The sequence below is a fragment of the Saccopteryx leptura genome, chromosome 11 (assembly GCF_036850995.1).
Source record: "Saccopteryx leptura isolate mSacLep1 chromosome 11, mSacLep1_pri_phased_curated, whole genome shotgun sequence".
Taxonomy (NCBI): domain Eukaryota; kingdom Metazoa; phylum Chordata; class Mammalia; order Chiroptera; family Emballonuridae; genus Saccopteryx; species Saccopteryx leptura.
This window is the reverse complement of record NC_089513.1, coordinates 80,652,412-80,676,052: the sequence shown is the minus strand read 5'-3', so window position 1 is coordinate 80,676,052 and position 23,641 is coordinate 80,652,412. Positions and strand designations below refer to the sequence as shown.

Below are 23,641 nucleotides of genomic sequence, written 5' to 3'. Positions count from 1 at the left end.
CTTTACTCTTTACTGATCTGCTAGCACTGACTACCCTGTTACATTTATTTGTCATCTTTCTTTTCTTGGGACAAGACAAACTCCCCCAGAGTAAAAAGGAGAGTAGTGTAATTCTGCTCCCTGATTATGTACTTTTCTTTTTGTTTCTTCTATTGTTCTGGTCCTTGATAAACTGCCTTCTTTCATTAGTATATTTTATTCATCCCATTACCCTTCACTTACGTTTGTTCTTTTCTCAATACATTCCTCTGGCTTCAGCTATTACTTTCCTTTCTTTTTTAAGTTGATACTTCCTAACCTATATTTAAGTATCTTGGCTATCCTGCTACTCGTGGTATCTTCCACCACCCACAAACACCACTATAGTCTCCAGTTCTATTCCTAATTCTCAGAAAGTCTACAGTCAAACATGGTTCCCTCCTCCCTTTAAATTATTTTCTCTACTATTTACAACTTGCCCATTCCTAGCATTGTTATGGCTACTGCAGGCTTCCACTCTAAAAACCATGCAGTCTTAACCAGGTCTTTCTTGTTTGTTCTGTCTTGAAATCAGAGTTCTTGGTTTCTTGTGTTGTTGTTCACTGGTGAGAGATCTCAGTTCATACTGCCTCCTCTCAGTGCATGTGTGTCTCCCCTCAGCCATCTCTGTATCACTTTTTAAATTAACTATCTCCTTAAACAGAGTTCTATTACTGGTCCTTTGATTTGTGAAATAGAATTCAATAACCTCTTACTATTTGTATCTTTTATTCTTCTCCTTAGTTCCTTCCACATTTCTTCCCAAATAATAGGGCTATTTTTGAAAATCCTCAAAATTTCCTGAGGGCTTTATAATTTAATTAGTTCATTCCCACAACAGCGGGGTTTTTTTACTCCTGTTTTATTGTTTTGTTTTGTTTCCTTACTCCTCTATTCAGAGAACACTGGCATTATTTTTTCTTTCAGGCTGGGAAACCAGACCAGAAAATAGCATATCACTCCCAGAGCTGACCATTTCTGAAGAAGAGCCATCTCCAGAGGTAGTAGTAGAAAAAAAGAAAAGTGATGACCCTTGGAATTCTAATGTCTCAGAAACTTTGGTGTCTAAAAGCAGTCCAGGAAGGCAGCTGGCAAATGAACAAGCATTGCCAAGGGAAATAAAAATAACTGAGAAAACCATACCCACTCTGGAAAGAGACCGTGTAAATCATGGCTTTGAAAAAGGCACCAATAATAGTTCAAACCTGGTAATACAAGAAGACATAACTCCAGAAGAGACCACTACTAAAACAAGCATCAAACAAAATATAAACCCAGTTAAAAAAGAGAAATCTTGTAAGTGCAATGAATGTGGGAAAGCTTTTAGCTATTGTTCAGCACTTATTCGCCATCAGAGAACACACACTGGGGAAAAACCCTACAAATGTAACGAATGTGAGAAAGCCTTCAGCAGGAGCGAAAACCTAATAAACCATCAAAGAATTCATACTGGAGATAAACCATATAAATGTGATCAGTGTGGAAAAGGCTTCATTGAGGGTCCATCTCTTACTCAACATCAAAGAATTCACACTGGAGAAAAACCCTATAAATGTGATGAATGTGGGAAGGCCTTTAGTCAGCGAACCCATCTTGTTCAGCATCAGAGAATTCATACTGGTGAGAAACCATATACTTGTAATGAATGTGGAAAAGCCTTTAGCCAGAGAGGCCACTTTATGGAACATCAGAAAATTCATACAGGAGAAAAACCTTTTAAATGTGATGAATGTGATAAAACTTTCACCAGGAGTACTCACCTTACTCAACATCAAAAAATTCATACCGGAGAGAAAACCTATAAGTGTAATGAATGTGGGAAGGCCTTCAATGGACCCTCAACATTTATCCGTCATCATATGATCCACACAGGTGAAAAACCATATGAATGCAATGAATGTGGGAAAGCCTTCAGTCAGCACTCAAACCTCACTCAACATCAGAAAACGCATACTGGTGAGAAACCTTATGATTGTGCTGAATGTGGAAAATCCTTTAGTTACTGGTCATCCCTGGCTCAACATCTGAAAATTCATACTGGAGAAAAACCTTACAAATGCACTGAATGTGGCAAGGCCTTTAGTTACTGTTCATCCCTTACTCAGCATCGCAGGATTCACACCAGAGAAAAGCCCTTTGAATGCAGTGAATGTGGGAAGGCTTTCAGTTACCTCTCAAATCTTAATCAGCATCAGAAGACTCATACCCAAGAGAAAGCTTATGAATGTAAGGAATGTGGGAAAGCCTTCATTCGGAGTTCATCTCTTGCTAAACATGAAAGAATTCATACTGGCGAGAAACCCTATCAGTGTCATGAATGTGGGAAAACCTTCAGTTATGGCTCATCCCTTATTCAGCATAGGAAAATACATACTGGAGAAAGACCTTACAAGTGTAATGAATGTGGGAGAGCCTTCAACCAGAACATACATCTTACACAGCATAAGAGAATTCACACAGGAGCAAAGCCTTATGAGTGTGGCGAGTGTGGCAAAGCTTTTCGACACTGTTCATCTCTTGCTCAACATCAAAAAACTCACACAGAAGAAAAGCCCTACCAGTGTAATAAATGTGACAAAGCTTTTAGCCAGAGCTTCCATCTGACTCAGCATCAGAGAATTCACACTGGAGAGAAGCCATATAAGTGTAACGAATGTGATAAAGCCTTCAGCCGGAGCACTCATCTGACTGAGCACCAGAACACCCACACTGGGAAGAAGCTGTACAACTGTAATAAGTGCAGTAAGACTTTCAGCCAGAGCACTTACCTCATTCAGCATCAGAGAGTTCATTCAGGAGAGAAGCCTTTTGGATGTAATGATTGTGGGAAGGCTTTCAGTTACCTCTCAAATCTTAATCAGCATCAGAAGACTCATACCCAAGAGAAAGCTTATGAATGTAAGGAATGTGGGAAAGCCTTCATTCGGAGTTCATCTCTTGCTAAACATGAAAGAATTCATACTGGTGAGAAACCCTATCAATGTCATGAATGTGGGAAAACCTTCAGTTATGGCTCATCCCTTATTCAGCATAGGAAAATACATACTGGAGAAAGACCTTACAAGTGTAATGAATGTGGGAGAACCTTCAACCAGAACATACACCTTACACAGCATAAGAGAATTCACACAGGAGCAAAGCCTTATGAGTGTGGCGAGTGTGGCAAAGCTTTTCAACACTGTTTATCTCTTGCTCAACATAAAAAAACTCATACAGAAGAAAAGCCCTAGCAGAGTAATAAATGTGATAAAGCTTTTAGCCAGAGCTCCCATCTGACTCAGCATCAGAGAATTCACACTGGAGAGAAGCCATATAAGTGTAACGAATGTGATAAAGCCTTCAGCCGGAGCACTCATCTGACTGAGCACCAGAACACCCACACTGGGGAGAAGCTGTACAACTGTAATAAGTGCAGTAAGACTTTCAGCCAGAGCACTTACCTCATTCAGCATCAGAGTTCATTCAGGAGAGAAGCCTTTTGGATGTAATGATTGTGGGAAAGCCTTCAGATACAGTTCTGCTCTCAAGAAACATCAGAGGCTGCACCCTGGCATATGACTGTTCTAGGAGCATTATAAATGCAAAGGATGCATTTACTCTACTTTGTCCTTCTGTTTTAAGTACTGAGGAACCAGAATGGATTGAGAAACTGCTTAAGTCATTTTAACTTTTAACTGTCACACTGTGGAATGGAAAGTGCATTGGGCTAAAGTAATCAATTATGTTCAGCAACTCTGTAACATTGAAAAATTCAACTGTTTCACATTTCACTTTCCTCTGTGAAATGAGGAATCTAGAGTAGATGATTTCAAAGGTCGTCTGGAGGTTTATATTCAGCCTATTCATAATATATTCTTGAGTAGGATTTCTACACATCAGATTTGGCTGTGTTACATCTAGAATATATGCATGTTTTGCTAATAGAAAGCATTTACACTTCAGTAACTAGACTGGAGATCTATTATGCTCCTGTTCTAATGTATTTAAATTGTTTAAATAACTGGTTCTTAGTAAAAAAATAAAATATCCTTACATTAACAGGTACTGAACTTTCCTATTGTTTTCTCTTGTAATATGTTTTAACATTCCAGTTTATGACAACTACAGAGATTCTCTTCTACAACATAAACAAGTGTTATTTGACCCTAGTTGCATAGTGGAATCATTTTGGGAACTATAACACTTTATTGTTATAACTTGGCAAAGTTCCACCTCTAGAGACTATAATTTCATTGACCTAAGGGATAGGACCCAGGCATCAGTATATTTTCTTAACTCCTAATTGTGTCTCATCTGTAAAATAAAGGGTATCCAAGGATTTAATTTTGTTAGGTAAGATAGCATATGTGAGAGTCCTTAGTTTTCAGAAATGCATAATGAAATATCTAAGGATGAAATTACATGATGTCTCAATTTCATTTAAAATATCTCACAAATTAATAAAACAAAGGAATAAAAAGACTTAATGCAGATGTGGCAAAATTTTAATACTTGTTGAATCCTGCCAATTGGCATATGGGAATACATTATACTATTCTCTGATTTGCATATGTTTATTTTCCTTTTTCATTGAATTTATTGGGGTGACACTGGTTAACCTTATACAGGTTTCAGCTACGTGTTATAAATTTATTTTAATAAGTGAATATCAATTTAATTATTTCTTAGAGGATAAGCTTAAAATAGATTTGACTGGTTTATGATCTTTAAGGTTAAAAAACTTCAAAACAATTATTAAAATGTATTTAAAAGTTCCAGGAAGAAATTAAAGAGTTATTAATTTTCTGATTGGAGGGTTCAACTGGACCTTCAATGTTCATCTGACTCAGTGGTCAGCAAATGGGGTTATGAAATAAGAACAATGAGTAACATATGTTTAAGATTTAACATTTTTCTGGTCTCAGTTCAGGTCTGCAGAACAAAGGGTTTTGGCCAACCAGATTTAGTAGAGGAAGTGCAAGATTTATCCAACCAGCACAGATAGGCTGTCTGCCCTGCACACAGTTTCAGAGTTTGAGAGAGCAGTTATACGTTGTCAACAGTTTCATAGTTTAAATAACAAAAAATAAAAATATGGGCTACAAATTATTAAAGTTCTTGTGGTCTTCAAAAGGTATGGACTTGGTGTCTTGATGGCCCACCAGTCCCTTTTCTGACATTTTATCCTGATTACGCTTCCTTTTCCATCTCCTTCATTTCCTTTCACAGGCAAACTTTAAAAGATAGCATGTACTGGGAGAGTAAAGGCAAAAAGTGATATGAAAAGATAGGTATGGCTTTGAAGGGATGTAAAAGTTAAATTTATCACCAGCTGTCTGTCCACCTCCCCAAACGCAGCATAAAAAACCATCAAGTAGGAAATACGACAAAAGGCTGTTGCTCAGCAACTTCCAAGTCCATGTTTACACTATTTCAGACACCTAGGATGCATAACCATCTACAGTCCTTTTTCTGGTCTTGAATTGCTAAAAAGTATTAAATGCATATGCTCTGACTAGTTTACATAGTAAATTCATAATCACTTCAAAAGTCACTAGCAGAATTTCAACAGAAATCTTTGCATGAAAATGGGATTGAAAGATGAGTATACTGATTAGCAAGCCTAGCCAACAATGCACTTTCTTCACCAAAACCAAGTATTAAAACGAACTTAGTTATCTCCAAATTGCTGTATCAAAAAGCATTAAATCAAAATGTTAAAAATCCCGAGCACATTCATTGCCTGACCTGTGGTGGTGCAGTGGAGAAGCATCAGCAACCTGGAATGCAAAATTCGCCTACTCAAAACCCTGGGCTTGCCCAGTCAAGGCACACACGGTGAGCAGTCAATGAACAACTCAAGTGAAGTAATTGGAGTTGATACTTATCACCCCCTCACCCCCCATGCACTCCTCTCTCTGTAAAATCAATAAATAAAATCTTTTAACCTCATTGGAGCGCATCAAGTTTTCTGTCCCGCTGACAGCTTCGTTACAGAAGGAATGAGTGCGTCTGGAGCGCACACTCACCTGGGGTTCCCACGCGGCGGTCACCGGGCTCCTCCTGCTCGCCCGGAGCGGGTGTGCGCCCCGGACTCGCTCCAGCGCCCGCCTGGTTTCGCCCGGGCGTGACACCCCTTCTTCCAGCGGCCCATCGCGCGCCGGAACACACAGGTTCAAAACTGAGCCAACCGATACTTCAAAAAGAACAGGAACGACAGCGGGTCCCCCGGAGGACAGGACCCGCTCCCGCGCTGACGGCGACCTCGGACGACAGCCCTCGGCGGGGCGGGTGGACAGGTGGGCGGTCCCGCTAGCGCGCGCGGAGCCTCCAAGCCCGGACGTCGCGCGCTCCGGGCTTTTCGGCTTGTCTTGTTTCAGCGCGGCCCCCAAGCACCGGAAAGAATGGTTTTGGGAGGCTGACGGTGGCGCCCCCTGGCGACTTCTCGGAGCGGCGCCCGCCGCTGTCCGTTGAGAAAAACGCGCGCACGCCGCCGCCGCAGCTACGGGGCCCGCGAAGGGCCGGGCGCGCACGACGCCGCCGCAGCTACGGGGTCCCCGAAGGGCCGGGCGCGCACGACGCCGCCGCAGCTACGGGGTCCCCGAAGGGCCGGGCGCGCACGACGCCGCCGCAGCTACGGGGGCCGCGAAGGGCCAGATGCGCTCTCCGCACGTGGGTCCCGCGTTTGCCGTCAGTCTCCCCGATCTGCCGCGGGCCCTTTTCCCTCCACCGGCGGGGTCCCCCTGAGCGCCTGGACGTGAAGTGCGTTATCTTGAAGACGTCCATCAGCCTGAGGCTAGTTGCATTGATGCTATCCTTAAAATAAGGCTTACACCCCGTCTCCTTCGCCATTGTGACCGACTTCACCACCGGAAGCCTTACTATTAGGAAAGGGTTGCTTTCCTTGAAGAATGGACGTTTCCAAATGCGGTGTAAACACAGGGCCGGCTCACACAGGTTGCCAGGAGCTCAGTTCGCATCTCCGATGGAGGAACTGGAAGACGAACCTGGGCTTCCCCTGACCTTGATCTTCCCACTTCCGACGTCTTTCCGCTTGTCTATCTGATGGGCCCTTGTAAGCTATCTTGAGTCATATTTGACACACGACAGAGTCATGATGAAGTGCCTCTTGCCTATTATGGCGGTTGAAAGAAATACCTTTTAATTTCCTTGATTGTGACCCTGGTGCTCTGTTTCCGATCACGGAGTTACAGACCCTGCCGGGTATGAAATGGAAAGCTACAGGCAGATGTGAAGCAGCAAAGCATAACGATGAGCATTTAGTGAGCACTTACGACACAGTTAGAGACTCTTTCCATCACTTTATGTGGAAAGCCAAGACGCCAGCGTCCCTGGGGCCCTGAAGGAGTCGGTCCCCAGTGTTGACCTACTTAACTGAAGTAGGAGGAAAAGGACCCAAACATGGATGAGGTTATCTCGCTATTCAAAAGACTAAAGAAATTTCACTTATCTTAAACCCTCCTGGTTTGCATTAAAACTGGAGTCCAGGCCTGCACTGTACTATGTATTAGGTGGGACCTCTAGAAGATTTAAGACAATTTCTAACTTCAAAAAGATTATGGAAAAGAGCACCTAGAAGAATCAGAGAACAACATAAGAAAGTGTGCTAATCAGAATAATGGAAATCGTGACTGCCAAGGACTTCTAAGATGGTGGGGGGTCTTAAAGTGTCACCGAGGAGGCAGGCCTTGAGCAGGGCTTCTTATTAGCATGGATGGAAGCTATGGAATAGTCTGAGAAGAAGCCAAGTGTAAGAAGTAGTTGAGACAAAGGACTGACCTGCCTACACGTATGAGGGAATAATGGGAAGTAAGTAAATAGTTCCAACCATGGAAGGCCTCTGAAGTTGAACAGTTTGGACTTTTCCTGTGGACTCTTTCTGAACAAAGTGGTGGTTTAGTGAGGCAGCCAAAGGCAGGGAGACAAGAGCATCAACAATGTGTCTATTCGAGTAATCTGTGCCCAAGCGACCAGAGCACTTGGCAGCAGCAGTAGAAACAGCGAAATCAACTATTGTTTCAAATAAACTCTAGCTGACTGTTTACCTGGGGTAAAGAGGAATCAGTAAGCAATAATTACAGGGCATTTAACCACTTTGCAGCACTTTTTGATGTTTTATAACAGCAACGTTCAACCCTTTTCATCTCATAACCCACATAAACTAATTACTGAATTTCTAAGGCACAACAACAACAACATAAAAAATTTGCTGATCTGACAAGGAAAATAGGTATAATTGTGATCCATTCACACCAGACGACTAGTATTGTTGGCTGTTACCATTTTTTTTATTTGAAAGTTTAAGGGAAAAAGAAGTCAGTGCCCCTGACTAAATAGTCAGGTACTGCATGTTTTAAAATTGGCACACCAGTTGAAAATCAGTCTTATATGGGTGTAAAGATTTCTGTCTTCAAGAAGCTTATGATCCAATCAAATAACCTCATATTATGACGTGCTGAAATTGAGATTCTTCTTGTCCAACCACTGCCCAAAGTCACAGGACTAATCATTGTTAATCAGAGAAATGCTGCAACAACGAGACCCCAGAACCTCAACATTTAAGGCATAAAGTGGCCAAAAGTGCCAATTTTTCAAACGTTATATAGGAAGAGGATGGCCAAATAGGCACTGAGTTTGTCCTTGAGAGATCGGTATTATAAGACTGGTGAGAATCAGAGCCAGAGGAAATTGGTTTCATGAAGTCTGTAAGCAAGTTTAAAAAATAGGGCAGCACTTTCCCCCAGCAAGATAATAGCAGAGCTAAATGTCTGTAAAAGTTTAGGACAGTCTTAGTAAGGATGAGATAAAATAACATTAGGGTTAATTAGGCACATTAGAATTATTGGTTATACTTTGAGAAACAGATGCTACAGCAACAAAGGTGAAGAAGAGAAAAATCTTCCTTGTCATTTCAGAGACTGAATTTGCCTCAACACTCTTATCCCCAAACTGGTGGTGTTTTGTCTCAGTCTGAAGCCAGCTCCTCTTCTGCAACTGGCTCCAGGAACCATGAAGACACACACACACACACACACACACACACACACGATTCCCTCTTTAAGTAAACAGGCTGATGTGGTTGGGAAACAAAGAGTTCACCAGCTGCTCAGGGAGCCAAGCCCCATGGAATGAAGAGAAGAGGTGAGGAGATACAAGATGTCAGGTAGCTGTCTACTCTAAGGTTGGAGCTCTCCAAAATATTAGATTGATGTTAGGTGTTTGAAATCATCTCCTTGTTATGTGGATCACTTATTAAAGCATTTAGTTTACAAAAAGGAAAGAAGGCTAGCTTGAAACTGGCTTATTGCCAGCTAGTAGGGAAGGGAAATTCAAACACATATTTTTCTTTTTAGCTGCAAGAGGTTATACAGTGTGCTCTTGTGCTAACATTCATGAGAGCTCAGATGTCACTCTTTAGTGTGAAGCTGCTGGTGTCTGATACGCGTTGAGCTCTGACTGAAAGCTTTCCCGCAGTCGTTACACTTGTAAGGCTTTTCTCCGGTGTGAGTTCTCTGGTGAATAGCAAGGGATAAGTGACCAAAGCCCTTCCCACACTCTCTGCATTCATGTGGCTTTTCTCCAGTGTGCACTCTTTGATATTCAGTGAGGGATGAGACCCAGCTGAAAGTTTTTCCACATTCACTGCACTCATAGGGGTTCTACCCCATGTATATTTGTTGATGCTGAATTATGGTTGAACGGTCACTGAAGACTTTCCCACATTCACTACATTTGTAAGGTTTTTCTTGAGAGTGAGTTTGCTGATACTGACTAAGGTCAGTGCTTCAGCTGAGGCTTTTCCTCATTCACTACATTCATATGGCTTTTCTCCAATGTGGATCCTGATGTAGACCAAGGTGGGTGTGGGTACTCCAGCTGAAAGTTTTCCCACACTCACTGCATTCATAAGGTTTCTCTCCAGTGTGAGTTCTCTGATGTTCAATCAGGTGTGTACTTGGGCTAAAAGTTTTCCCACACTGATTGCATTCAAAAGGTTTTTCTCCACCATGAGTTTAACTGTGGATAAAAAGATCTGATTGGTAACTAAAGGCTTTCCCATTGCATTCAAAAGGTTTTTCTCCACCATGAGTTTAACTGTGGATAAAAAGATCTGATTGGTAACTAAAGGCTTTCCCACATTCATTGCATTTCCAAGACTTCTTTTCTGGGAAGAGTTTTTGGTGTTTAATTAAGTTTGAATCATCTTTGGAGTTTTTTCTAGATGTGAGGAATCGACCTCTTTGGAGTTTCCTGCTGTGTATTAAGGTTTTTTTTGTTTGTTTGTTGTTTTTTAGAGACAGAGAGTCAGAGAGAGGGATAGATAGGGACAGACAGACAGGAACGGAGAGATGTGAGAAGCATGAATCATCAGTTTTTCGTTGCAACGCCTTAGTTGTTCATTGATTGCTTTCTCATGTGTGCCTTGACCGCGGGCCTTCAGTTGACTGAGTAACTCCTTGCTCAAGCCAGCGACCTTGGGTCCAAGCTGGTAAGCTTTTTGCTCAAACCCGAGGAGCCCGCACCCACACTCAAGCTGGTGACCTTGAGGTCTCGAAGCTATGTCTTCTGCTTCCCAGTCCAACGCTCTATCCACTGCGCCACCGCCTTGGTCAGGCTGTGTATTAAATTTTGAGCTTAGACTAAATTCACTGGATTCCAGGCCTCTCTCCCCAGAGAAAATCTCTTTGAGAGTCACTGACACTCTTCTGATGGCTGTTTTCCCAGGGGAAGACTGCTTCAGTACAGCACACTCTGTCTGCCTGGATAGCAGGCCCTCACCTTCACAGGCTTCTTCATTCACAGGCCTTGGGTGGTATTCCCTCTGAGACTTTCCATTGCTAACCCTGAAAACTGTCATTCCTCAGAAACAGCCTGATTGGAGGTGATGCTTTGGTTCCATTCAAATCTCCCTCTCTGCAATATATTTAAAGTGCAGACATCACCTTTGTCTAGTGTGAAAAGCAAAGAAAATAAACCAGCAGGAAAAAGACAATTTGCAATTCACACACATTCGCAACTTTATATGGGTAGAAAATAAAGGGGGCAGTGGAAGAGGAATGGGCAAAGCCAGAGGAAGTACCAGGAAGTTTCTTCTTTGTCTTTCTTGTCTCATAGACTGGGGACCTCCCAGATGTGGAGATGAACTTTGGAGGACATTTGGCAAGAAGCCATGCATGGAGAACCCCCTCCAAAGCAACATGATGATGCTGTGTCCAGCTTTGCCCAGAACATGCCTTTCGGCTGGAAACAGGGAACACAAAGCCAATCACTGGGTTAACTGAGGGGACAGAATTTCTCATTTATTTAGAACCTTGCAGTAAAATCCAGCTGCATACTTTGTGGGAACTGGCCTTCCTGCTGGATTGGCCTGCCTACATTATAGCATCCCAGAACCTCTGTAGATGCCTCGCCAGGGTACTTCTTTCTCTTATTTACAGCGGTCCTCCAGGCAGTAGTACCGCCTCCTAGGGAGAGTTTTGGGAATTTGTGAGAATTTTTGGTTGTCATATTGACTGGGGGGCTGCCCACAAGACAAAGAATGTCCCTTATTGGCCAGAGTTTTAAAAAAAGCTGTTAGCTGAGGCTAGAACCTAACACTCCTTGACATGTAAAAACAAGGTATTTTGCACAGTTTTGCTGTATACTGGAAAATCAAGGAAACATCTTTTTCTTTTAATGTTGTTAGGACGTGCTCACCATTTCAGTGAAATCAATAATAAAGCCTGCAAAGCAAGTTCTTGTCCCCAGATAAAGTCCTTGAAGATCTGAGAACACTCATCATAAAGGTGAAGGTGGGAGAAATGGAAAATTTGTGCATTGTGGAACATTAATACCTTTTTACATATTACATTCCACCTTGAAGAAGAGATATTGTTGAGGAAATGTTTAGGATTTTGAAAGCAAAGGGAAACCAGGAAGATCTGAAATCTGGAGATTTTTTTAAATCCTCACACTAGAACCATTCAAACAGAGGGTACCTAAAAGTAGGCAGAATAGCCCGACCAGAGATAAACTAGGACAGAGTTCAGAGCAGATAACCAGTGTGCAGTATAGGGCTCACTCTCATGCTTATTACTATCTTGATGATTGGTAAAATGTGCCAATTTCATACAAGATTATTTATAGTTCAACTAATGCATATACAGTGCACAGTATAAGAGTACCAAAATGTAGTTGTTTCTGCGTTTCAAATAAGCTCATGACATGGATAACTGTATCATGCAATATGTGTCTGCATATGTCACACAAATGATGGACCCATAAAAACCCCACTGAGGAGAGTATCTACATTCAAAAGAAAAAAAAAAAAAAAAAGACAAGAAGTTGGAGGTGCAGCCTCTGGAAAAGGGCTCTTTCTAAGCATTTTGCAAATAGTTATGCCTTACAATGATGAAGGGGCACTATCAGTCCCACAATGCAAATCAAGAACTAAGGTACAGACAGGCACACTCAAGGCGAGGTGATCAATCCTGGCCTTAAAATCACTGCACAGAACTTAACTGCTTCTCAACAGGTAGGGAAAGAACAGTCGAGTCACACTTTCTACTCCTGTGGCCCCTAAATTACCAGAAAACTAAACTCCTTTGTCCACAGGGCACCGGCCTGATCCTGACTCCACTGTGCCATGGAGGCTTAGAGAGTGACCACCCTGAAAAGCTGCAGTGAGATGTAAACATGTTAAAGCCCTACCTGTGTAACCTAAGGATAAAGTCTGCCAGCCCCCACTAATGTCCCGGCCATCACAATGCAAGTGGTAACCTTGGCAGGAATCAGTTTTACATCAGACAGAGGCCCCGTGGTGTAAGCATTCACCAAGTAACCTGGATTTTGGGCATAGCTCTGTTGGTCGCTATATAAAAACCAGGGGGAAATATGTGCCCTCATCTGTAAAATTAAGACGTGAGGACTAGATGATTTGGTTCAAAGCTATGATTTAATTTTAGGTCCCAACTCTGAGGCACATACCATCTGCCTAGACTTAGGATGAGAGTAGAATGAACAGACTCTTTCAAATCCCCAGACACCTGGGAGATCCTCAGGTCCATATCTCAGTTGAAACCATTTAAGAAACAGGCCAAGAATGCTGTGATCTTCAATTGCCTAAAAATAAATAGAATAAGGGAGTGTGGAAGACATTAAGAGCAGACAGCATGCAAATTGGAAGCAGTCTTGTCAGGGAAGAAGTCTGGGAAGAATTTCGCAGACTTACCTAAGAAGGGAAGTTCTACAAAAAGAGAAATAAACAGGTCTCTGCTCAGCGAAATGATATAACTTTCAGAAAAGAAGAAAGAACTCCTTAATATATGTGGGCTGTGGATCTAATAGTAAGAAAGACAGTTGTCTTTCTATCTTCTCCCTCTTCCTGGCGTTCTTTCTGGTCAAAGGTGGGAACAGGTTTTATTCCACCTCCTTCCAGATACAAAGAAAAGGACAATAGACCATCTATTTATGTCTGGGTAAGTCCCTAGTTCTTTCATAATAAAAGGTACAGGGGATGGAAATGGGCCAAGTCCAAACTCTCTCTAAACTCTCTAGATGATCTGAGACTTATAGTCCAGCACCTTTGTCAATATCCTCACAAGGGGTATAAGTTCACAAGGGGTATAGTTTACTTCCTCCTGAGGGTCAAAACAGAAGGCAGCTAACTCTTCCACCACCACAGGGCTGTGTATCCCCCAGCAAGTCACTCACCTTTCTGGAAACCTGGTCCCACACTGCAAAATGGCCTTACTGGTGCTTGCCTATCTTTTCTCAAAAAACTTCTGTGAATGCTACAAGTTAAAACATGGCAGAGCATTTACAACAAGGAATGTCATACACGACATAAGGAGATTCTATTATTGCTGTGCTTACCTCAAATGAATTAATTTAAAATTGTGATGGAGTACGTTCAAGACATTCTCATAGGATCTGAGAGGCTTCTCAGGAGCCACTGCTCCACGGCATGGACAGATGCATTCTTTTCCTGGCTGTGGAGGAGGGGAGGACTGATGGATATGACAAAAGTGTCAAGGGAGCCTCCAGATATATTTCAGAGGTCAGGTGGTCATGTTCTCCACAAGGTTAAGGCCATAACCTTAGCCAGGTTTCATCTAGGATTCCTCCACCATGGTGTGAAACATTACATCTCTTTTTCTCTTTCCCCCCTTTATTCCTCATACTTCTTTATCTGCATCACCTTATTGCTCTACGGACACTGTGACCCTACCAAAGCTCTCAAGTCCAGTGGTCACAAAGTGTTGTGGCACCAGCAAGCACCACCTACTCTTTATGTGACTAACTTTCCAGCCCTAACAGTGCTGGCCTCCTCCTGTCCTAACCATCTGAAATTCTTTTTTTTTTTTTTTTTTTTTTTTTTTTGTATTTTTCCGAAGTTGGAAACGGGGAGGCAGTCAGACAGACTCCTGTATGCGCCCGACCAGGATCCACCCGGCACGCCCACCAGGGGGCGATGCTCTGCCCATCTGGGGTGTTGCTCTGTTGCAACCAGAGCCATTCTAGCGCCTGAGGCAGAGGCCACAGCGCCATTCTCAGCGCCCGGGCCAACTTTCCTCCGATGGAGCCTTGGCTGCTGGAGGGGAAGAGAGAGAGAGAAAGGAGAGGGGGAGGAGTGGAGAAGCAGATGGGCGCTTCTCCTGTGTGCCCTGGCCGGGACTCCTGCATGCCAGGCCAACGCTCTACCACTGAGCCAACCGGCCAGGGCCTGAAATTCTTTAACTGCACCACTTCCTCTTATAAGAAATTCCTAATCTGGGGAGAATTCTCCCTTTTCCCTCCTCCCTTCAATATAAAGAAATCATGTTGGCCTTGGCTGGTTTGCTCAGTGGTAGAGTGTCCGCTACGCACGTGGATGTCTAGGGTTCGATTCCCAGTCAGAGCACACAGGAGAAGCGCCCATCTGCTTCACCTCTCCCCCTCTCACTTCTCTCTCTCTCTCTCTCTCTCCCTCCTGCAGCTATGACTCAATTGGAGTGAGTTGGTCTGGGGCACCGAGGAGGGCCCCATGGCCTCCACCTCAGGCACTAAGAAGAGCTTGGCTGCTGAGCAATGGAGCAACGCCCCAGATGGGCAGAGCAACGCCCCCTAGTGGGTTTGCCAGATGGATCCCGGTCCGGCGCATGCAGGAGTCTCTCTCTGCCTCCCCTCCTCTTACTAAAGAAAGAAGAAACCATGTCTTTCAGAAGAAAGCAGGCCCTTTAGGTTAGGGAGCAGATCTCCCACCTGCCTGATTCTTGGGGCCTTTGCACAGAGGAATCGACCTTCAGAGAGAGACGATCATGTCCCCTGGCTGGGGACAGTGCCTGGCAGACTGCCTGGTGCAGAAGCCCTCCTCGAGGGCCCGCTGGAGGGGAGCGGAACGCATCTCCCTGGGGCGCCCCAGGACCAGCACGGACGCGGCCAGCCCGCCCGCGAGGCCATCGCCACGTTGCGCGCGGAGACCTTCGCCCAGCCGCAGAGGCGCCCCGGGACGATGCGCAGCCAGTCGCTCTTGGCCCCCGCCCGTGTCCTCAGAGAGCCCAGTGTTCCCCGCAGGACCACTGCGCAGAGCCCTGCGCGCCCCACTCACCGGCCGCCTCCCGCCCAGCGTCGGGACACTCGCTGGGCGGAACCGCGCTCGCACGGAACGTGAGTGTGTGGGATGTGGGGAAGCCGGAGGCATAAACAGGTAACCCCTGCGCGGATCCGCCAAGCTTCCCGCCACTATTCAGAGCCCTGGTCCTTCCTGGACAGTATGCCGGGCGGGTCGATGCAGATCAGCCACTTAACCTTAGGCTCCAGAAGCAGACAACCCATTAAGGCAGAGGGCGTGGCATGTACGGCCCGTGCCCGCTGCGCAGGCGCAGAGAGCCGCCCGCGGGCGTTGCTGAAACGCGCCGTCGGAACCTGGGGGAGACCTACTCGACCGAGCACATCCCCGGGCCACGCGTTATAGGTGGTTTTAAATAGCGTGCCCGGAGAGTTGGTCAAAATGAGTGTAGACAATAAAGGGATTCACCTTATCTATTTTGGTGAGGCTTCAATAACACCCTGGTAATTAATGCGCAGCATTCGTTATCGTTGCTGATTTTCAATAATCACACCTGGACTTGGCGACTCTCAGCGCTTGTCCTCCTCGCCGTAAGTCACCGGCTCCCCCGAGGCGCAGCGTGGCTCTGCGACCTCAGATGCTGCTCGGGAATATCCCCTCAGTTCTGCTCTGTGCAACGAATGGCTCCTATAAATAATTTAAAAAAAAAAAAAAAGTTCGATTTTGGATACTTTGTCGGGTTGGAAAAGGGCAGCCTGGAGGTGGTGGCCTGGAACAGTCTGGTTGTGGAAGCGCAGGTCTCCGACGTGCGCGGGAGAGAGAAGGGCGCAAGAAATGACCATAAGGCAAAGAAGATAGAAAAGGAAAGTCAGTCAAGAATCAAAAACATCCGGCCCGGGCGGAGGGTTTTCCTTTCGCTCTTTCACTCGCATCTGCTCTTCGGTCGCGCGTCCAGGCGGGACTGAAGACAGCACCCTCCACGCGAGGAGACCCTCCGGGACAGGGGAGGAGAAGCGCCTTTCCACATCCCTCCGGTCACCCCTCCAGCCGCCCATGAACGGCCTAGGGGAAAGGATTTTCAGCCAGGAAAAGTCGTTCCGCCCGAGAAAGGGGCCAGGGAGGTGGGGAAGCGCATCTAGGCGAGCGATTCCACGCAGATGAAAAGCAGAGTCAGCGTCGAGCGCACCTAGAACCCCCGAACTGTCTGTCCTCACTATGCGGGGACCAGCTGTGAGCCTATGGGTGTCATTACTGAATGAGTCCACTGTAAGTCCACTTACGTATTTCTGAAGAGAAAATGGAATGAATGCATGCAATTAATTTAAATAACAGTGAAATATTAAGTGTAATTGATATACAAAATATTACTAAAAATAAATAAATAGATAAAAGAAAAGGGAAAAAACTGGCTACAAAAATAACGTGCTGAATAAAAAATAGGTTGGCTATGATTATTTACTATAAAAACAATAAAATACTTCTTTGGACATACTCCTTAAAATGAGAAAATAGATTATTTAAAAGGAGGGGGGGAATAGATGGCTAACTTGGATACAATTATTGTGAAGAAACTAAATAACTGATTTTTATACAAATATAAGATTTCATTTAATTTGCAGTTCAACATTTTGGTAAGCCAGAGTCAACTGGGTGACTAACATTCTGATGATTTCAAAAACAAAGAACTTTTAAAAGATTATTAAAACAGTTCCTTCTAATAACGGTAAAATTGGCACTGGATTGAATCCGACTCTTTCATGAAAGGTCCTCGGAAAATGATTTCCCTTCAAAACTCACTCAGTTCCAAAAGCGGGTGCGGACGTCTCTCACTGCTTTGCTCCCCTCCCGAAGCTCCGGCCCCCGCTGCGTCAGGTGAGGCCCTGAGTGGTGAGATGGGTGGGGTGGACTGAGCTCGGGGCTTGAGGGCCCGCGGGACTCAAAGGGCGAGCAATGGGAGGACGACCCGGATTGTGCCTCGGGGAGGCGACCCTGAATGAGGCCAATCGGTAGCTGCTTCTGGAGCTTGTCGTCCTGGCAGATGACTGGCACCTACTGGCTGCAGAAAGGCTAGGGCAACAAGAAAGGAGAACCAGCCAATTGGGCCTCCGGTGTCCTTGGCTGCTTCGCCACGGCGGCCATCAGCCGCACGGCCGCACCATCGGGGCTCCAGTCCTTGCCCCTCCGTCCGACTTCGGGGACCCAGGAAGTACCGTGAGCCTGGCAGTAGCCAACTCCTTGAAACGCGGCGCACGCTCACTCTAGCTCCATGAGACGAGGTGACCTCGGCCCGATGGTCCCAGACCTGCGCTCCATCGGAGCGCACAGCTTAGGCCTCCAAATAGCAGAGCCTACAGAGCTGACGAGGCCCCGCGTGCCTCTGTTCCCACCAGCGCGACCTCCGGTCGCGGGGCCTGTGGCTCTCAAGCGCACCGAGACCCCTAGCACTTTCCTCGCGCCGGGATCCCAACCGTCACCGAAACTTGCGCACTGGGACTCGGTTGAATCGACAGATGTCGAAACCTTGGAGGCTGAAATCGTCCTCAAAGTCGCCGAGCCGCCTCACTGCTCTGCATGGGCAGTTTCTTGGGCAAATCGGGACCCCCGCCATCCCGGGAAGAGGGGCGCACAGATCTGTCCCAAAGGCCAGTAATCCGCCGGCTCTCTCAGGCCCTTCACCAGGTCCATCGGGTTCAGCACATCCATCGCGCCCACCCTGCCTCGCGGCTCAGACCTGCGAGAAGGCCACGGAACTGGGACCCCACCAACCCTACCTCGTGGGTAGTGAATGAGGCCTGGAGGCGCTTTCCCATGAGGCAGCCCCAGAATTCCATTGGGGGGCCTCATCCCTCAGACTGGTGGGAAAGTTACTTCAAGAGAACTATTTGGTCTCTTCGGCACCCCAGGGCAGAATGGAGCCCAGTGACCATCAAGATCACTCCTCCCGAGCGGAGAAGGCTTTCTGCCACGTCAGCAGCACAAGCCATCAGCTTAGTTGTTGATCCCTCACCCTCTGAGAAGCCGCCAGATCTATGTGCAAAGGAGACAGTGCTCAGGGTCCTCAGAGAGTGCGAAGAAGAGAGTCTGAGGTTGGAAGAACCACCGTCTCTGTCCTCTGGAAGGTCGGACAGTAAGAGGAGTCCAGATGACAGACCATCTACATTTAAGCCTCTGATGAAAAGTGGAGACCTCACTTTCTTTGTGCCCAGTGTTGAGCTTCTGAAGAGAAGCCTCGACTCCAGGAGCTCAGACCACAGCTTGAACAAGAGACCCATTTCCTCCTTGGTGAGCTCCTTGGCCAGTTCGCACACAGGTGGCACCCTCAGCTCAGAAAGAAATGCTATTACAAGCTCTTATAGCTCTTCTAGAAATTTCTCTAAGCCTTGGAAGAGAAGCTTTCCCTATGCATCCCTCCAGATGCCAGAGTGGCCAGTAAAAAAGAAAAAAGGTCATCAGTGTCACTCTCCAGTGCCACTGCCATCAGAGGAGTCCCCAGCAGCGTCTGGCAGCACTGGACAGCAAAATGAGCAGATTCCATGGCTGTTCTCTAGCCCTGGGACCTTGTTGTCCTTGAATCCACCTTCCCAGCTTGGTTATGCAGTCTCTGCTGAGAACCTGGTCTTAAGGGTGAAAGCTGGACTCCAATGGAGCAACAAAACCAGGAAAGATACAACAGAGGTCACCACACATCCTGTCCCTGACACTCAGTCTGCTATTTTGCCTTCCCTGTCTCTCACCCTGTCTTCCACAGGTACGGCTCCAAACCAGGGCACAAATCCTCAGGTGGCAGCTCCAGGCTCACTGGTCTCCCCACAGTCTACAGGAGAGGGAATCAGTGTGGCCCACTCACCTCTGAAGACACCCAGCCTGCTGGCCCCACAAGGCTGCTCACAATCGGAGGCCCTTGCAGCCCCCTCTTCAGACTCAAAGTTCTCAGCTGCTGTAACCCTTCCATCCCCTGTTTCTACCACAGCACCAGTCACTGACACTACACAGCCACCTCCCACCTGTCAGACTGACAGGTCTGCCAGGCTCCCAGACCCACCTGCCATTAACCCCGAAGCACTCTCTACACAAAGAACTTTGTTTGGAATGGTGAGACCAGCTCACCATCTTTCTGCATCTGTACCTCCCGCTGCAACTTCTGCTGACCCCACATCAAAACCTAGTTTGGGGCCACTACCCAACAGCGAGACTGGAGATGCCTTGCCTTCCAAAATCTCAGTCACAGTTGCGGCATATTCACCTGCAGGCATCTCAATGCCCAGCTTCAAGCCCATCTTTGGCAGCATAGGACTAATTAAAACTATGCCCATGACAGCTCCTTTGTCTTACAAGCAGACCTCTCTTCCAACTCCACCTGCTTCAACCCATTTCTTGCATGACCTGGTCAAGGCTACCTCTGTAGCCATGCCCACCACCCCAGCCAGTACATCCAAAGACTCTTCTTTCAAGCCACCTCTGGATTTTGGTATAGTGGGTGTTACCAGTACCATGGACAACACGTACTCCATCCCTTCCACTTCTCACACTTCCTTCCTTGGGGCTTCCCATGCCTTCAGGACCAGCTTCTCCCCGGTCACAGGCCTCGTTTTCCCACCTCCCCAGCATTCTACCATTCCCATGGTAACCACAGACAACATCTTTAGCCAAGTTATTTTTAGTGCTGTCCAGCTACCCCCCAGTAAAAGCACTGCTAACGTTAAGGGCAAAGGCAGCTCGGTGGCGAACTCAGCCCTCATAACCACGAGCCAACCCACACTGTCATCCGGCATCTCCAATCTGGCCTCAGCACTTGCAGTTCCTTTGCGGTCAAGCTCAAAACCACCTTTATCAGTATCTTTAGGAGCCACTCTTCAGCCTGCATTTGGGGCTGCAGATGGGCAAAAGCAAGATCCCCCCCAACCAGCCCCTGGCCCAAGCTTTAATAGCTCTTCCACTCTTGGAAACTCAGCAGTGGCATCCCCAACCCTAACTCCAGCTCAGTCAGCCTTCAGCATTCCCACGCAGTCAACTTTTGGGGTGTCGACACCCTCAGCCTCCACCTCTCACATCTCTGCCAGCATCCAGCCACATGTAGGCAGCACTCCAGCAGGTTTTCCCCCTGGTCAACCTAGTTCCACTCATTCTGAAGGGGTCACCCAGACTCACAAAAGTGGAGCTTGTGGCTCAGTGTTTGGCAGCACAGCCCCACGACCTTTTGCCTTTGGGAGATTAGTGACCCCTATGGACTGGGAAGAGTCCGGGGTCAGCAGGACTGTCCCAGACATGAGCTCTAACTCTGGAGTGTTCTCCATTGGAGCAAGAGCAAGTGGGGCCTCTGGTACAGTCATACCGTTTGGAAAAGGCGGGAGTCAGAACATCCAAGGTGTCACCAGCCAGAGCACCCCTTTTGCCTTGGGGAGGGCCAGCATTTCTGCAAGAAAGATTATTTTTGGGGGCCCCTCTATGGCCCCCTTAGCTCAGAGCATCCCTGTCCCTAGGCCAGATAAGACAGGTAGTAGCTTTGGCTTTGGAATTTCCTCTCCACCTGCCCAGGGCTCCTTTGGGAAATGGTCTTTCAATTCATCAGCCCCTTCATTTTCCATTGGTGCAAACCCCAAAACCCCAAAGAGTCGGGAGCACAGTCATTCCCGAAGGCATCATGCCCGCAGGAAATAACTTATGTCCCTCACCCTCACCCTGACTCGGACCTCAGTGTTGTTGGGAAGAGTCTCAGTATCTTTCAATTCTCTAAAGCAAAAATACCCAGATTTAAGGCTAGAGCTTTATGTTCACCTGTGGGTCCTCATCTACATTCTAGAAGGTGGAACAACAAGATGTCTAGTGTTGACAGCAGAAAGAAACCGGGTGGAACCTCTGGACTTGAACAGAGCCTTGCCTTCTCCCTCCCTACTCCTCTGTACATCAGGTGTGAGCTCAGTCAGAACACTATGTCCTGCTTTTTCCCTGGCAACACACATGCCAGGAAGGCAGCAGGTACAGCCCCTACCCTCTTGCATCTTTGAGAGAAAGAATGGATTTTAAGTCTTAGCTTTTCTTTGGCTCTAAGAAGTGGTTCCCCTTTTTTGGTCTCTGGGGATGCTGATTCCTCATTCTTGCTGCCTTGTTCCTCAGTGGGTTCTTGGGGTTCTTGTGTAATTGGAACCAGCTTTTCTTCAAGGACCAATGGTCAGTCCTGAGGATGCTGTGCCCATTTCTTCAAACCGTGTTAACATTTTACCAGGAGAGGTGGCATTGTGGCCCCATCCTTCTTTCTGTCCGTTTAGCTCTTAAGGGATTGGTGAGTGAAGAATTAGCCTGTCAGACCCAGAGGTCACTCCTCACTCCAGAAAAGGAAAGTCCTTGGCCAGTATCCACCCAGGCTTGGAGCAGGCAGGTGGGTCTTGCCAGCTTGCCACATTTTCACTTACCATTCCCTAATATGTATGCAGAAACTCCTCCTCTTCACTGTGTTTAATAGTATTGTCATATGGGCTTTCAGCAGAGTTTAGAGCTTGACTGCTTTGCGAGAGTGGTGCTCTATTGATAGAACCAGACTTACCTGTATAACAGAAAGCTGGGACCTAGCTAATTGGATGAGTCAAGTTGCACAGCATTATGTCTAACAGATGCCAATTTTCAAGTTTTGCGACTTTAAGGGATGACTTCTCAGCAAGAAGTAGGACCAGAGTAAGGACAATCAGAGAGAGACAACCTTGCTTCTCTCTACAACTTAGACCATGTTACCTCCAGTAGGAGCAAAAAATGCTCAGTTAGGAAACCAAAGCTTACATCTCATTGTCCTTTTAATTTGTACTTCAAATCACTCCTCCATATTCACATCTATCCCAATGGGGCAGGCAGGGAAGGAAGGCTCTCTGGCCTGAGCAAGCAAAGAAGAGCATCTACTTAGACTGGTTTCTGCTCTGTAACCCATGGAAGGTCTGTGAACGCACTGTGACACATTCTTTAGCACTCTGCATCATCTGAAGAAAAAAAAGAGGGTCAAGAATGACTCCTTGAAGATATCTATCTCCTGTTTTATTTTATGGATACCTTGGAAGAGGCCTAATTGGATAAAGCAAGCCATCTTAATTTGGTTAATAAAATAAAAATTGTCAAAATAAATAAATGATGTAGCAATTACTGTTAAACTCATGTCAATTTGGAGGCAGAAAGATGTTAAGAAACTTGGCCAAGCCCACCCAGTTCTGTTCTATTTTGTCAATGTTTAGCTTCATATATATTTGAGACTCTGATTTACAGCTGTTATATCTTCTTGATCAGTTGATCTTTTAGCAACATATAATGTCTTTGTGTCTTGCAGCAGTTTTGGGGTTTTTTTTTTTTGTCTATTTGGTCTAATACTAGGATAGCCACTCCAGCTCTCTTTTGGCTACAGTTTGCGTGGAATATCTTTCTCTATCTTTTTGTTAACAAGTTTATCATGTCTTTAGATTTATCATGAGTCTGCTGTAGACAGAGCACATTGGATCATTTAAAATTTTTCATTGAACCAATCTCTGCCTTTCAATTAGAGAATTTAATCCATTTACATTTAAAGTACCAATACGGAAGAATTTACTTCTGCCATTTGGCTATTTTTTTTGTATGTTTTATATCATCATCTTTCTAATTTCTTTCATTACTTCTACCTTTGTTGTCTAATTGATTCTTTTTGTAGTGCAGAATTCTGATAATCTCATTTCCTGTTGTTGTATTTTTTATATTTTCTTAGTGGTTAATTGCAATTATTGGAGATTACAAATAATATCTTAAATTTAAAACAATATAGTTTAAATTGACAACAAATTACCATTTAGCTTCAATAGTATACAAGAACTCTGCTCCTATACAACTCTGTCTCTTTATGTCATTTTTGCCATAAATTACTTTATACATTGTGTGCTCATTAATATATATAATTTTATGCATCTGCCTTTAAAATCATCTGGGTTATAAAAAGAAGAGTTACAAAGCAAAAGTATAGTAACACTGGCTTTTATGTTTACCTACATAGTTACTTTTACTGGAGCTTTATTTTCTCATACGACTACATGTTCCTATCTAGTATCCTTTTATTTCAATCAGAAGGATTTTCTTTAGCATTTCCTG

The 23,641-nt window shown here is 45.5% G+C and overlaps 3 protein-coding genes across 4 annotated transcripts in view; 2 read left to right on the top strand and 1 right to left on the bottom strand.

Annotated features, from left to right (window-relative positions):
- ZNF184 (zinc finger protein 184) overlaps nt 1-11,752 on the top strand; it is a 28,729-nt gene extending 16,977 nt beyond the window's left edge. Inside the window, exon 6 of one of the 2 annotated variants that reach the window (XM_066353526.1) lies at nt 11,134-11,752. In XM_066353526.1, coding sequence (XP_066209623.1) covers nt 11,134-11,300 — 167 coding nt within the window. In that variant the 3' untranslated portion in view covers nt 11,301-11,752. Of the gene's footprint in view, nt 1-945; nt 4,825-11,133 lie in introns of those variants that run through there. The other variant, XM_066353525.1, reaches the window with a different exon arrangement.
- Nucleotides 9,348-10,854, bottom strand: ZNF391 (zinc finger protein 391). The gene is given in 4 exon segments (XM_066353335.1): nt 9,348-9,803; nt 9,891-10,272; nt 10,635-10,824; nt 10,827-10,854. Coding segments are annotated over 4 exon segments (978 nt in total). The 3' UTR covers nt 9,348-9,425.
- A 6,366-nt stretch (nt 11,753-18,118) lies between the features above and the next one.
- Nucleotides 18,119-21,205, top strand: POM121L2 (POM121 transmembrane nucleoporin like 2). Its single transcript, XM_066353578.1, has one exon. It carries the CDS (start codon nt 18,119-18,121, stop codon nt 21,203-21,205), a length of 3,087 nt encoding a protein of 1,028 aa, XP_066209675.1.
- The last annotated feature ends 2,436 nt before the right edge of the window (nt 21,206-23,641 follow it).

Bases quoted from the DNA above. Each gene is read 5' to 3' on its own strand.
- POM121L2 (XM_066353578.1), top strand. From the start codon at position 18,119: ATGGGCAGTTTCTTGGGCAAATCGGGACCCCCGCCATCCCGGGAAGAG.